The sequence below is a fragment of the Lontra canadensis genome, unplaced genomic scaffold (genome assembly GCF_010015895.1).
Source record: "Lontra canadensis isolate GAN:19392208 unplaced genomic scaffold, GSC_riverotter_1.0 scaffold2, whole genome shotgun sequence".
NCBI classification, from domain to species: Eukaryota; Metazoa; Chordata; class Mammalia; order Carnivora; family Mustelidae; genus Lontra; species Lontra canadensis.
Window position 1 is genome coordinate 39,009,651 of NW_022630996.1, and position 14,069 is coordinate 39,023,719.

The window sequence follows — 14,069 nt, forward strand, 5'->3', positions numbered from 1 at the left end:
TCAATGAGTGTGCATGCCACACGCGTTTCAGCTCTTACCTGAGGTTTAGAGATTATGGAAAATCAACGCAGAATCACTTTCCAGGCTGCATTCAGTGTAACTGGGTCTCGAATCAGAAAAAGATCCAGGGCCATGTTGAACGGAGGCTTTCGTGCCCAATTTAAAATGTAAATGCTTGCTGCCGCTGATAAAATTCTCCCCTGAGAGCCAAAGAGCTCCGTGTAATTTAGAGCCCTGAATTCCGTGCTGCGTCTAACCTAGAGTAGACCTAGACTGATAGAACGCCAGAGTCAGGAGGACCCTTGGGGTAACCTAGCTTAGTGGCTTTCCAATTTCCGCAAAAGAGCTCTCCCATGGGCCCAGTGTGCAGAGACAGAGGGAAGAACCAGCAGGCTAGGCTCTGAGTGAGCTCGTCTCACGCCCCGTCTTCCATTTGCCTCAACACACTTAGACTGCTTACTGTTTTCACGCTTCAATGTAAGAATTTGCGTGAAAGCAGGCTTCTGAGGCTAAAGATTGTTTGATCTCGAGTAGCCCACTTGTTTTCCAGGTAGAGACACGGCAGCCTGGAGAAGGTAAGATATACCACACCAAGGGGTGTGTCTTGCAGTCCTGCCAACAGTAGAAACATGCCTTTCTGGGACTGTCTCCTTATGGGTTCACTGCACAGGCTTAGTGTGTGAATCAGATGAGACAGACAGGGAAGCATGGCATATAAAAGAACATTTAATGCATTAGTTAAATGTAAAATACTATCATCATGTTCCCTTTTCTACCCCTAGAGCAGCTGTGGAGGTTGTCAAACTGGGTTCCAGGGAGCCCTTGGTATCATTGCTAGGGGCATAAGAACCCCTGTTTTCAGGCAACACATTTTCCCTTTAATCCACTTTCTATGTCAGCCCTCCAGGTCAAGTGTCTCCTATAGGAGGGCGCTATAACTTTAAAGAAGTTTGAAAACCGCTGATCCAGAAGGATTTTTGCCTCTGAGAATAAATAGTTATATGTATTTCAAACGCTGGTGCCCTCTGTGCCTACTGAAATGACCAGGCAGACTATTCGGGGCGGAGGTTGGCTGAATGCCAGGTTCAAGAAGATGAGAGCCCTGTGGATCAGCTGGGCTTGAAACAGAGACGGACATCTGATCAGTGAAACTGCAGCTCGCTAGAGACACCTCTGAGCTACATTGAGACTTGGGGTGTTTTGAAGTCTGGTGTTCCTGAGGCCTTTCATTTTTTGGGGGGGGGGGGGTGTCTGTTTGTAACTCATGTGGTGGTTCAGTGTAAGTTCCAGGGTAGAAACTAAGCGGATCCTGGCAGGTGATGGTCCTTTCTTTCCTGTCTTCATTTTTCAGTGCACTTATATTTCAATCGACCAAGTCTCCAGGACCCATGCCATCGTGATAAGCAGACCTGCTTGGCTTTGGGGGGCAGAAATGGGAGCCAACGAGCATGGTGTGTGCATAGCCAATGAAGCCATCAATGCCAGAGAACCAGCCGCTGAGACGGAAGCCTTATTGGGGATGGATCTGGTCAGGTACTACAAGACGATTCTTTGAAACACCTGCTCAAATAGGCAGGGAAGGGGGATAGGGTTTCTTTCCTCTAAACCTCATATTTTGTAACACAAGGCCCCCAAAGAAGACATGTGCCTTTTTTGTTTTGTTTTGTTTAAAGATTTTATTTATTTATTTGACAGAGAGAGAGAGAGAGCACACACAAGTAGGCAGAGAGGTGGGTGGGGGGGGGGGGGGGGAAGCAGGCTCCCTGCTAAGCAGGAAGCCCGTCACAGGGCTCGATCTCAAGACCCTGGGATCATGAACTGACCCGAAGGCAGATGCTTAACTGACTGAGCCATCCAGGCGCCCTGACGTGTGCCTTTTGATATGAAGTTCAAGGTGTTAGAAAAAAAGAGTAGATTAGTAAGTAATAAAAACCAACTATGTGCTACATGCTTGAATTTTGAAAACATTATACTAAGTGAAAGAAGCCAGACACAAAAGGTTGCATATGGTATGATTGCATTTACATGAGGTGTCCAGAATAGGCAAATTCATAGTAGTAGAAAGTAGATGAGTGGTTGCCTGGGGTTGGGATGGGAAAATGGGGAGTGATTGCTAATGGATATGAGGCTTCTTTGTGGGCTGTTGAAATGTCTTGAATTTAGATTGCAGTGATAATTGCACAACTTTGTGAATACCCTAAAAATCACTGAACTGATTTTTTTTAAGTGGGTGATGTTTATGGTTTATGGTTTGAAATACATCTAAAATACAGGAAAGAAGGAAGGAATCATATAAAATACCTAAGATATAAAGGAAAAAAGGAGAGAGCCATGGCCCTCCCGGCCCTCTTCATCTCCATCATCTGTTTTCCTTTTGCTGCTCTGCCAGCTGCTGTGTAACAGGGGGAAGCAGACGCGTGGGTTCCGTGGGATGGGGACCTTTGCTTGCTTCCCATTGTGTCACGAGCACCCAGAGGTGTGGGCCTGTCCTGCAGTGGCTGATCAATGACTGAATGACCAAAGGCGAGAGAGAGAGGAATGACATTCTGAAATGACTTTCTTTTTTTCTGAGACCGTGAAATGCAATAGAATCATGACTGAGTTGAAAGAATATTGGGCTGGGAGCCAGGGGCCTTGATTTTCAGTGTGAATGTACCAAGTGATAACACGTCTCTGGGCCACATTTATTTGAGGGAGGCCTTAGATGGGTTGACCTCTCAAGAACCTTCCCAAACCAACATTCTGTATAAAGGACTAGAGGTTTTGACCTTTAGTAGGTTGTGTAGGGAGAACGTGCACATTTATGCCGAGACCTCTGTGGTCTGTAGCTCCCACCAACCGATGGCCAGGTCTATTAACCTTCCAGGGAAGGGCCCAGGGGGCTTGATACACCTGTGTGAGTCATGGGCCTCAAGTAAGGATTTTTCCAAGGACTTGCCATAAAACAAGAATTTGAATTTGGGAGGAGCTAACTCCAAGACCCAGAAAAAACCTAGACCAAGCACATGCTTTTGGAGGATCTAGAGTGTACCGAAGGTAGATGTCGGAGTGAGACTTGAGCCTTGGCCAGGTAAATTGCATCCCTTTGCCTGCCCCGGTCATGCTCCTAAGGAGGTGGAGCAGCCAGTGTGGAAGTAGGCATGGGGGCCAGAGAGATGCTGTTCTCATTCTGAATCACACAAACCTGCCCCATCTATGAGGCCAGACCACCTGAAAGGCTTTGGAACAGGCGTCTCGACATCGAGTGACTTGGGGCTCTAGACCGCTGTAGCCCTAGTGTGTCCACCCGTCATTGGAGCCGGATGGTGTGTAACCCTGCGGCCGTTGGCAGTCCGTGGAGCAGGCTGTCCTGTCCTCGCCCCGTGGCACCAAGGCAAGGTGGGAATGGCCAGGTGGACAAAGGAGTATTGCTTCCCGTGATCCTGGCACAGGGAGAGAAGAGTGAGAGCAGAGTTGTGTCCGTGGATGGGTGTCGAGGTCCTGCTGCAGACGCTGGGCACAGAGGGCATGGAAGTCAGCGTGGGAGGGCAAGCGCTGTACTGGGAGTCTCAGCGTGGAACACAGCGGGAGAGTGAGCTAGACCTGCACAAGAGAAATCACAGGTTCTGGAGGCGGGGTGCCCCTGGCGAGGTGTCGCATGGTGCTGGCACGTGTTTGGGCAAACTGGAGCCCCATACAAGCCCTGGGGACAGGCTTCTGCTTGGAATGTATGCATGGGGCAGTGTGACTAGAGGCTCCAAGGACCTGTGGAGGGAGGAGGGGGACCCTCCTGGGGAAACAGCTTGGACAGACCTATAGAGGTGCTCATAACACACTTACTTGCTCTGGATCCCCAAAAGCAGATGACTGCTTGCTTGCTTCCGCCTTTCCTCTTCGGAGAAGATGACACTGACCAACAGAAAAGTCTACTTAATTCCATCTTCTGGTGAGGTTATTTTTGGTCATTCTCCCAAGTTGTTAGGGATCAGCTTTGCAAATCAGTGGCTTATCACCAAGTCTCCCTACATACACTAAAATTGAGAAATGCCCGGTGAATTGATCACAATGATCTGATGGTGAAAATAAGCCTGTTACAAGAGTGCGTCCATAGCATCATCTGTTCCTCTCCCTGGCAGCACAGGGAGCGTCCCTTCAGAAAGAATCAAGCCGGGTGAACTTCAATAAGTCCGGCCTGTTGGCGGTTCACCGAGAGCTGGCTGTCGCTGCCGTCCCAGCTTGCGCCGCAGCCTCTGCCCCGAGGTTCTTGCACTCCCGCCCCCAGAATGACAACGTGGAGGAAAAGATGGTCAAATAGACATGTACTGAGCGCGTATTGTGTGCCTTCCTCTTTCCAATCAGCCTGAGAGGGATGTACTGCCCTTTTGACTTGGCAAAGGAAAAAACCAGGTTTCAGAAAGGTTAGGTTACCTAAGGTCGTGCTGCCAGTGGGTGACCAGACCGGACCTGGAAGACATGCCCTCTCTCTGAGTCACTGCTTTTCTGCCAGAGGGGGCTGCCTCTCCAACAGACCCCCCAGCTCCTTGGTTATGCTTGTATTTTCACATTCATTATCTCATAAACCTGTCCCACGGGCAACCCGAGGATGTAGGTACTTACTTCAGAGGGGACATAAATTTGAGCTCGATACAGTGTGCAGCTGGCCCAGGTTGTGCCGAAGACAATATCCGTGCCCTCTTTAGGGGGCCAATTAATTGGAAGGGCTGGGAGGAGACTGCTGTCTGACTTCAGAAGAAGGATGTACTTTTTGATAAGTGAAGCCCTAAGCCACACCAGCAGAGGGAGGCCGATAGGGTGGAGGAGAGATATGTTGAAAAGCATTGATGTCCTAACCAGGCACCATACCTAGTGAGATCTCTCAGGAAATTACAGGCACCCAGGAGAGTGGCTGGTCATGGAACACTTTTGTTATTAAGCCACATACCTGGTGTAGAATAGCACAGATCAGGGCTGCCCTGGGCAGAGCTATCCCCCCCGCCTTTTTTTTAAGATTTTATTTATTTATTTGACAGAGATCACAAGCAGGCAGAGAGGCAGGCAGAGGCGGGGGGGAAGCAGGCTCCCTGCTGAGCAGAGAGCCTGATGCGGGGCTTGATCCCAGGACCCCAAGATCATGACCCCAAGACCATGACCCCAGCTGAAGGCAGAGGCTTTAACCCACTAAGCCACCCAGGCGCCCCCAGAACAATCCTTTTGCCCAAAGGCAGGAGGGAGGATAAGCCACAGAAAGGGGGTCTTGATAAGGCTGGAGCTGAGCTGCCTAGCTCCAGGGGAGCCAGAGTTAGAAAGGAAACAGAGAGGAGGCTGAGCTGCCCTTCACAAGGGAGAAGCCGCTGGGTTCCTGACTCTTCTGTCTGTGTGGGAGGGGGGTGCCCAAAGACAGAAAACACCCCCATGATTTGAAACCAAACGTGGTAGAGATGTATTCTGAGTTCAAGTGCCGTGCATCTACGTCTCAGCCCGTGGATGGAACGTGTTTACGCACGTTGGCCGGCTTCCTCGCTCGGCTTCGGCCCCGTCTTTGGTTGCCGTGCTAACAACCACATGCTAGGAAAGGACTGAGGTACACTTCTGGTTTTCTTCCTCCAGGCTTGGTTTAGAAAGAGGGACGACAGCTAAAGAAGCCTTAGATGTCATCGTCGCCTTGTTGGAAGAACACGGACAAGGTGGGAATTACTATGAAGACGCAGACTCCTGCCACAGCTTCCAAAGCGCATATCTGATCGTGGATCGTGAGGAGGCCTGGGTGCTGGAGACCGTGGGGAAGTACTGGGCTGCCGAGCGGATCACAGGTGAGCCTGTGTGGATGGGGCGGCCGAGGCGGGTGCTGCCGGATCTGCAGGAATCCTGCTGCTGGTGCCCACCCTCTCTGTGCTGGACCTTCTCTCTGGGCTCTGCTTCTAGAGACGAGCCTGGGGTGTGGGGACGTCAGCACTTGGGAAACACACCCTTGACATTTCTTATTTTCTATTTGCTTTCTGGGCAGGATCCAATTTTGACTACCAGCAGTTCCGTGACCCAAATGGTTACTTTGACTTGGTCAAAGGAATGCTGATTTTCCCAGTCTGTTCAGTCAGTGAACCACTACGACAGGGAGCTGCCCCTCATCACCTCCAGTCCCATAGCTCCTTGCACTTGGAATGTTCCTCTGAAAGAGGAATTTGGATCTGTGTGGGGACCGTTGACTGCTTCTGGGCCAACAAGCTCATTTCTCTGTGAGACAGTGTTTCTAGAAGAGCAGAGGACTAGGGATGCACCCGGAAGGATGCATTCAGTTGTTGCTCTACGCTCCCTGTAGCATTTGTCTTGAGATGGTTCAGAGGGAGGAGATGTTAGAGGGGGTGTGGTTGTCCTGTCTCATCACTTAGCAGCCTCACACTGGGGACCGGATGGGGCCCCAGAAAGGGCTAGAGGGTTTCCAAGAGGACTAAGGAGTTCTAGGAGAAAATTGGCCAGGGAAGCCCCACTGACATTCCTTAGGACTGAATGACAAGTACATGGACTGTGAGCTGCCATTCCCTGACACAGCTGGTAGGTCGTAACACTCTCATATTGGACCGAGATTTGGTCTATGTATTTTTCTCAACTGAGTTTGTAGGGACGTCTCTTCAGGTTTCTCAGAATCAATGATGGGGATGATAGGGATGAAACTGGTTTTCCATCTCTGCCTTAAGAGGGATTGGAGCCGAATCTGACCTGAGTTAGAAGCAGAAGCTCTACTGTAATAGTTGGGAATCAAGCCCATTGTTTTCCATGGCCACCGTCAGTGTGGGGATCAGGGTTGCCATGGGCGACAGGTACGTTGTATCCTGTGTGAGGCTGGCTTGTGGTGCTTGCCTGGAGGAGGAAGGCTTCTTCTTATACTCACAAGGGTGTCGAATGGGCTGATGGCACCCTTGCAACGATGTCAGGGAGTTCCCCCACCCCCACGTGCCCAGCACACACCCACGTGTGCCTGCTGCCCTACTCCTGCAGTCCTCACAGGACTGATGCAGCCCGTGTGGGCCACCGTATCACCAAGCCTCCCGCTGAGCAAGAGCTTAACACTCCTTTACCAAAAATTTCTCCTAGGATGAAGCCTTACTATCAAATGGTTCCATCCAGAGGGCTAGTGGTCCATGCTGATGAAGCAGTCCTAGATTGCTTTTCAGTAGAACTTAAAACTTTCTGATCTATACCTGCCTTTCACAAGCTTCATTGCCCTTCAAGATACACCTTAAAAATATCCATCTCCTCAAAATGAGTGATGTCTTTTCCCAACTATTGAAATAAAGCCCCAGCCATTCCTTGGACTCCTTCCTTGGACATGATTTCATGTCCTCACTCCCTGCAGCAGGGTGCCAACAGTAGGATCTCCTCAGTCTGGTCCCTGAATGCTCCCATCCCTGAAAGCAAACATCTATTATAAATCAGCCCTTGAGGGACATACTGTCTGTGGAGAGTTGTGCACAAGATTTTTTTGATAGCTTAGTGTGAAGAATGCCAAAATCACTTATTTAGGCCAGAGCTACTTTTTATTTTTAATTTTTTAAAGTGGTTTTATTCTTGTGTTGTCCTCTGGAGAGATGAACAGCAAAAGGCTAGTGCCCGTAAGCTAGGAATACTTGTTCTGGAAGAATAAGTCAGTGAAGCAGAACATGCTGGAGAACTGAGTCCAGTACTGACCTTTTCTCTCAGATCTGGTTCTCAGGCAGTCATGGCTTTATTGCGGCCCGTGGCTTGAGCTCTCTCCCTCTACTTCATTGTCCAAAAATGTAGAAGATCAGCATGCTCCCTGGAAGTAGCAAATATAGAGGGCCTTTCTGCACTACAGCTCATAACTTCTTAGAGTTCTGGAGAGCATTTTGAAGCTTGAAGGCCAAGTCACCCTCAGGGTCTTTGAGGCTGAGGCTTTGGAGGAGCCACAGTGAGCCTGCCAGCAGCCGGGAGGATTTCTGGCCTCGCCCTCCTCCATCAAGCCGAGTGTACTCAGAGTGCAGGTCTTTCTGATTCTAGACTTCTTTAGTCACACTTATATTCTTATGAGAAAAAATTCCCGTAGATCTCCCACACTCATATACACGGACACATCTGTACATACACACACACACACACACACACACACACACACCCCTACTGATAGACTCCGAGACACATGTTGACAGGTGCATTCCAGTATTTTAGAATAATTCATTATCAGTGCCACTGTGGTTTTCTAAATGTTGGCACCCGAAAGAAAAAAAAAGCTGAATGAAGAAGTATTATATTTGTATTTTCCAAAAATGATGTACTTGGGCAGAGGATGGAAGTGTAGAGGGTTCCTTCAAGTAGAAGAAGGTTAAATTGGGGAGGGAAATCTCTATAGTTGCGACATTCATAAGTCTTGTTTGTAGTGCCGTGTCTCTTTAAGAAACCTTAGTAATAAATGCTCGGAGCTCATTTAGCCATAATGATGGCTTCTCCTGATTGCTTTTGAATGTGAATTGTAGATCAAGTGACTGTTGCTCATTTAAAATGTGGTAATGCCCGGTCACTGGTCAAACCTTCTGGGAGGTCTCCTTAAAAGAGGACAAAGGTTTGTCTGTTTCTCTCTCAAAAATAGAGTCTCTTCCCCTCTGGAGTTAAAGTTGAGTTGCAGAGAAGGGATTCCCTGTAAATTTCCATTTCTTGATTAAGTCTTTGCAAGCCTATTTCCAGCTAATGGGGCTTGTACTCTCTACAGAGGGAGTGAAGTGCATTTGCAATCAGCTTTCACTCACCACTAAGATCGATGCGGAGCACCCTGAACTCCGGAGTTATGCTCAGAGTCAAGGCTGGTGGACGGGAGAGGACGAGTTCAATTTTTCCAAAGTTTTTTCTTCAGCTGAAGACCATCTAGACTGCTGTTCAGGCAAAGACAGCATAGAAAAGAAAGAAGGTGAGTTAGCGTATCCCGTATGATTCTCCCTCTCATACCTGTTGTCTTGTAGCTATTGTGGAGAACGTGTCTGATTTTAGGAGAGTGAGCAAAGAGGAGGAGATGAGAATAGAACCTGTCCATAGAGACCGACCTGTGCTGACGGCCCTGAGGAGCCGGCAGGATGACGTGTATCTCTTGTTGGAGGATGCTTCCTCAGCCATGCTAAGTGCTTCTCCTTCTGACGTTCTTTCTCCATCTCCACTGGTGTCTTTGTACTTGTCTTTATGATATTTAGTATAGCCTTCCTTCTACCTCAGCCTTTGTGTATTTGCCTTATTGTCTTCTGTGTTTTCTGCTCTCATTAGCCTGCTGGGCCTTGAGGGTGGGGCACTGTCCTTGACTCATCATGGGATCCCCTTGTGGTGCCCATTACGGTCTTTTGCTCCACGAACATTTATTGATTTGAACTGTTGACCTGAATTCTCTTCCTGAACCCTCTGTCTTCCCTCCCGTTACTGACTCCGGCAGAATCCCAAATTAGGTAAATGTAGTGACTGGGTAACTTGTTACTTTGGTGCCTTCCAAAGAAACCACCGTGGCCACATTTTGCATTTGCCAGTGATACATATGTTTTGTAAGGTAAACCTGTGATCATTTAGAACAGGGGTTGGCAGATTATGATATGTTGGTGGCCAGAATTTTGTAAATAAAGTGTTATTGGAACACAGCCATGCACACTTACTTAGAGATTGTCGAGGGCTGTTTCCATGCTGTAGTGGCGCAGTTGAACACTAAGTTACCACAGGGATGCTGTGACCCATAAGTCTGAAATATTTACCATCTGGCTCTTTAAGAAAAAGTTTGCTGATCCTTAGTATAGAAGAACACTTCAAGGACTTTTGCTGTGGAGCTTAATTAATGGATTTAGCGTAGGAAAGTAAGAAAGTACCCATTTAAAAATGGGAACTTAAAAAAAAACAAACCTGTAAGAGTTAAAAAGAAAACAAGTTTGATAAAAGTATATAATGCCGCATGTGACGTAGTCTCACCAAAACATCACACCTAAGTCTGATGAAGCCTCTGGATCTAAGTACAGAGGATGGGGTAGCATTAAATAACACCAGGGGATGCCATCTGCAAAGTTCAGACTGTGGGAAATTCTACAGGAGAAATGGCCCAACAAATACAATGCAAGGGAATAAAATGAGAGGCAGAGATTGAAAGAGATTTGAGACATTACCAACCAATTGGATTCTGATTTAAATCAAGAAACTCATTTATGAGGCAATGAGAACATTTGAATACTGGGTAGTTGAAGAAATCAAGGCTTTTACTGTTAATATTTTTAGGTATGACATATTACAAATAGAAACTTACAAAGACTTCTACTTACAAAGATAGAAGGAAGGCTATACTAAGTATCATAAAGACAAGTACAAAGACACCAATGTCTGAAGAAGAAAGAACGTCAGAAGGAGAAGCACTTCCCACAGTTGAGGAAGCATCCTAACTTACAAAGACAGAGTTTTGTTAGGGAAGTTTAAGACCTTTTCCCTTTGTGATGCTTTGAATCCATCCTTGTGAACACAGACTGTAAGAATAGTGTTTTAATGAATTCTAATCCGAGAGAGAAAATGTGAAGCTGGGGTCCTATGGAGTCAAGGAATTGTTGACACATTAAATTGAAGTCAGAGCCGATAGTCAAAATGGCTCTGAATATTGTGGATACTTCTGTATGTGACTCTCTCCCATTTCAGAGAGGATGTTCTCCAAATACCATATTGACTCTAACCAGCAAGAGTGTACCAGAGAGCTTGCTTAGTGGAGTGTGTGTAGACTGCATGTACTTTCCTATAGATAATCATTCTATTGTGTACTGTACTTGTTGAGGAATTGCTAAGTGCTCTAACAAAGAGACTTCAAAATAATATGGCTTAAAGAAAATGGAAGCTTATTTTTCTCTCATGGTCTAGATGTATATGGAGAGTCCAGGGCTGGTGGGTTGTTCTGCCTGAACACAGGACTTCCATCTGTGGTCCACTTGCAGGCGTGTCCTAGGCAGCAACAAGAGGTGGGAAAAAAAAGGACAAGCCGTCCTTTTTATGGGTGTGACGGGGAAGTTGGCCATGTCTTTTCATTTCCCATTGGTCAGATTGGTCTTGTGGCCACACATAGCTGCAAGGGAAGTTGGGAAATGTAGTTTGTAGCTGGGCAGTTGTGTTCCCAGCTATCCATCCAAGGGTTCTGTTACTAAAGCAGAAAAGGAATGAATGGAATTTGGTTAACAACCTGCCACTGTTACAGTTTCTCTCTTTCTGTGCCTCTTTCTTTTTTTTCTTTACAGAAAGTATCACTGTGCAGACTATGATTGACATCTTACGGGACAAAGCCAGTGGCATCTGTATAGACTCCGAGTCTTTCCTTACCACAGCCAGCGTAGTGTCCGTTCTGCCTCAGAAAAGAAGCTTGCCATGCATTCACTACTTCACTGGGACCCCAGATCCTTCCAGGTTTGTCTGAGACACAGTCTTGCTGGCAGAAAGTGTGCTCTTCCCTTGAAAGCTCATCCAATAAGTGTACACTGCATTCCTGTAACTCCCCTTCTGTAGCTGAGTCACATTTTTCCATCGTGGTCCAATGTGGCCGATGTAGCACAAAGAACTTTGACTAAAGGAAACTCTCAGCTTTAGTCACATCATTTTTTTTTTTTTTTAAAGTATGCTCCGTGCCCAGCATGGAGCCCAAACTCAGAGCTCAAACTCATGACCCTGAGATCAAGACCCGTGCTGACATCAAGAGTCAGACGCTTAACTGACTGAGCCACCCACCCAAGTGCTTGCTCTTAGTCACATCATTTTTATGACATTCATGGAATCAAATTGTTTTAAATTCAACGAGTATGTATTGAGTTAATACCATGGGCCAAGTGTTGTGCTATATCTGAGGGATGCAAACATAAATAACCACACAGTGAGACAGATGCAGAAATGCCCAAGATTCAGCAAAGCAATCAGTTCCTATAAGTTAGAGGACAAAATGGTCCAGAGGCCATGCAGATGGAAGCAATGTCAAGTGCACCAGCTACTTCCTTAAGACATGATGTTTCAGGGAGATGCTTTCTGCCCATATACTTAGCAAAGGGGTTGTACTGCTCAGTGTTTAAGAATACAGTGTCTGAGTAGATTGCCAGGATTTTGATTTCCATGTGTCTCACTTAGTAGCTGGTAAGTTACTTAACCTCTGTAAGCTTTAGTGTCTGTACTGTGCAATGAGGATAATACTGGCTCCTACTTTGTATGCTTCTTGGGAGGATTAAATGAGATAATCCAAGTAAATACACAGTAGGTTTAACTTCTCTTTATTAAAACTATTTCTGATTTGCCACGCACACAGCAGCCCCGTTCCCTGGTCATGTTCAGTCACATATACCACAAGTCATATCATCAGTGGCTTAGGTAGACACAACCATCTAATGGTCTCTAATTCTGTTCATTATCAGCATTTTTTTGAAATTCTGTTTTTGAAAGTTTTTGAAAAATACAGGTGCCTTGACCCAAACCTGTTGTATCAGAATCTTTAAGGTGGGCTTAGGAATCTGTCAACTAAGACTGGTCCTCAGCCTGGGAAACTCTAGAAGACTTTCTGTTCCAGTAGTTTCACTGATAATGTTTAGGGGGTTCCATTGTCTGAAAACCATCATTACTATTTGAATATTGGGTGTCAAATCTTTGACTGCTACCAGGAGGTCTGTAGCTGTTCAGTTTCATTCCTTCCAGCTGAACATATTTATTCTTCTCCTGTTGTTTCAGGAATATGAGACAGTGATGGTGTCTATCTAGGGACTTTTTCTTAAATGACTCAGGGGAAAAGCCCAGTACCTCTCTTGACCCTTTGGCCTTACTTCTTTACTTTTTTGTGTTTAGAGAAAGAGATAGAAAGCATGTGCATAAGTAGGGTGGGGGGAGGGGCAGCAGGAGAAGGGGAGAGAGAATCTTAGGCAGGCTCCACACCCAGCATAGAGCCCAATATGGGACTCAATCTCAGGACCTTAAGATCGTGACCTGAACTGAAATCAAGAGTCGGACACTTAATGGACTGAGCCACCCAAGCACCCCTCAGCCTTAATTTTAAACTACTGCTAATATCAACAAATCCTTCTGGCCGGAGCTGACTATTAAATTCAGTATAAGCTATTCTTGGTTTTTCATTCATTCATTTATTCATTCATTCACTGAGACTTATTAAGCACCTACTGTGTACAAAATATCATGCTTCTTGGGTCCGAGGGATGAAGTATGTACAAGGCAACAGGTGGTTTGGAGGCGATGATGAAGGAGCAGACCTCACCAAGGAAGGATCCTTTGAGTGCCAGGCATTGCGGGAAGAGGAAGAGTTTGTTAGGTACAAAAAGCGGGAATGGTATTTTGGGCAGAGGGAACATGTGCAAATGCAGAGAGCCCTGAAACAGTGTCCAGTGTAGGCTGAGTTTCCTTCTCTCCTCCACCCCCACTCCTCCAGTAAAGGAGCCCAGCCGCCCTCATGTGGCCCCTCTTCTGGCCTCCGGCTGTGAGCCTCCACTCCACAGGGTTCCATCCAGCCCCCCAGGATGCACTCCCGTTTGATCCCAGCTGCCTCCTCTTGATCTTACCTCCCAGGGCTCGATGCTTGGTCTCATGGATGGCCCCGTTCTCGCCCCCTTTGTGGTCCACCAGCTGTGGGCGCGTCCTTCCTCCCCTGTCATCTGTACTTCTTCTCATGGACTCTGACTTCGCTTGCCCCCTGCACTGGGGGCTCAGCCTCCTCTTGAGAACACTCTCTGCCGGCTCACAGGGGTACACATGCGCACGTAGAGCCCTACTTTCAAGTGACGGGAGTGCTCTGCCAACGTATTTGGACATATTCATTAGGAAGCAGGAGCCTTTGAGGGAGTGGGTTGAACCGAAGAAAGTCTGTACCACCCCTTTTGCTTCTGATGTCTCAGGCACCTGCTCCAACTGTGCTTAGAAGACAGGGCTCTATGAGGCCGGGACGCTGATACAAAGCAATGCTGTTTCGCAGAGTGAAGTACACGGCCTTGTACAACTCTAAAATCAGGCTGGGAAATAGCCTTCTCATACTGAATATGGAAAATTTCAAGTAATTTTAGAAGAAAATTATTCACGGTTGAATTAATTGAAAAGACCTTTGAGAAGAT

At 47.0% G+C, this 14,069-nt stretch overlaps 1 protein-coding gene across 2 annotated transcripts in view; it reads left to right on the forward strand.

The window, feature by feature from the left end:
• Positions 1-14,069, forward strand: part of SCRN1 (secernin 1) — a 54,427-nt gene that overhangs the window by 31,681 nt on the left and 8,677 nt on the right. For both annotated transcript variants that reach the window (XM_032872407.1, XM_032872416.1), the window contains exons 3-6: positions 1,352-1,533; positions 5,587-5,789; positions 8,699-8,893; positions 11,220-11,385. In XM_032872407.1, coding sequence (XP_032728298.1) covers positions 1,352-1,533; positions 5,587-5,789; positions 8,699-8,893; positions 11,220-11,385 — 746 coding nt within the window. The remainder of the gene's footprint in view (positions 1-1,351; positions 1,534-5,586; positions 5,790-8,698; positions 8,894-11,219; positions 11,386-14,069) is intronic.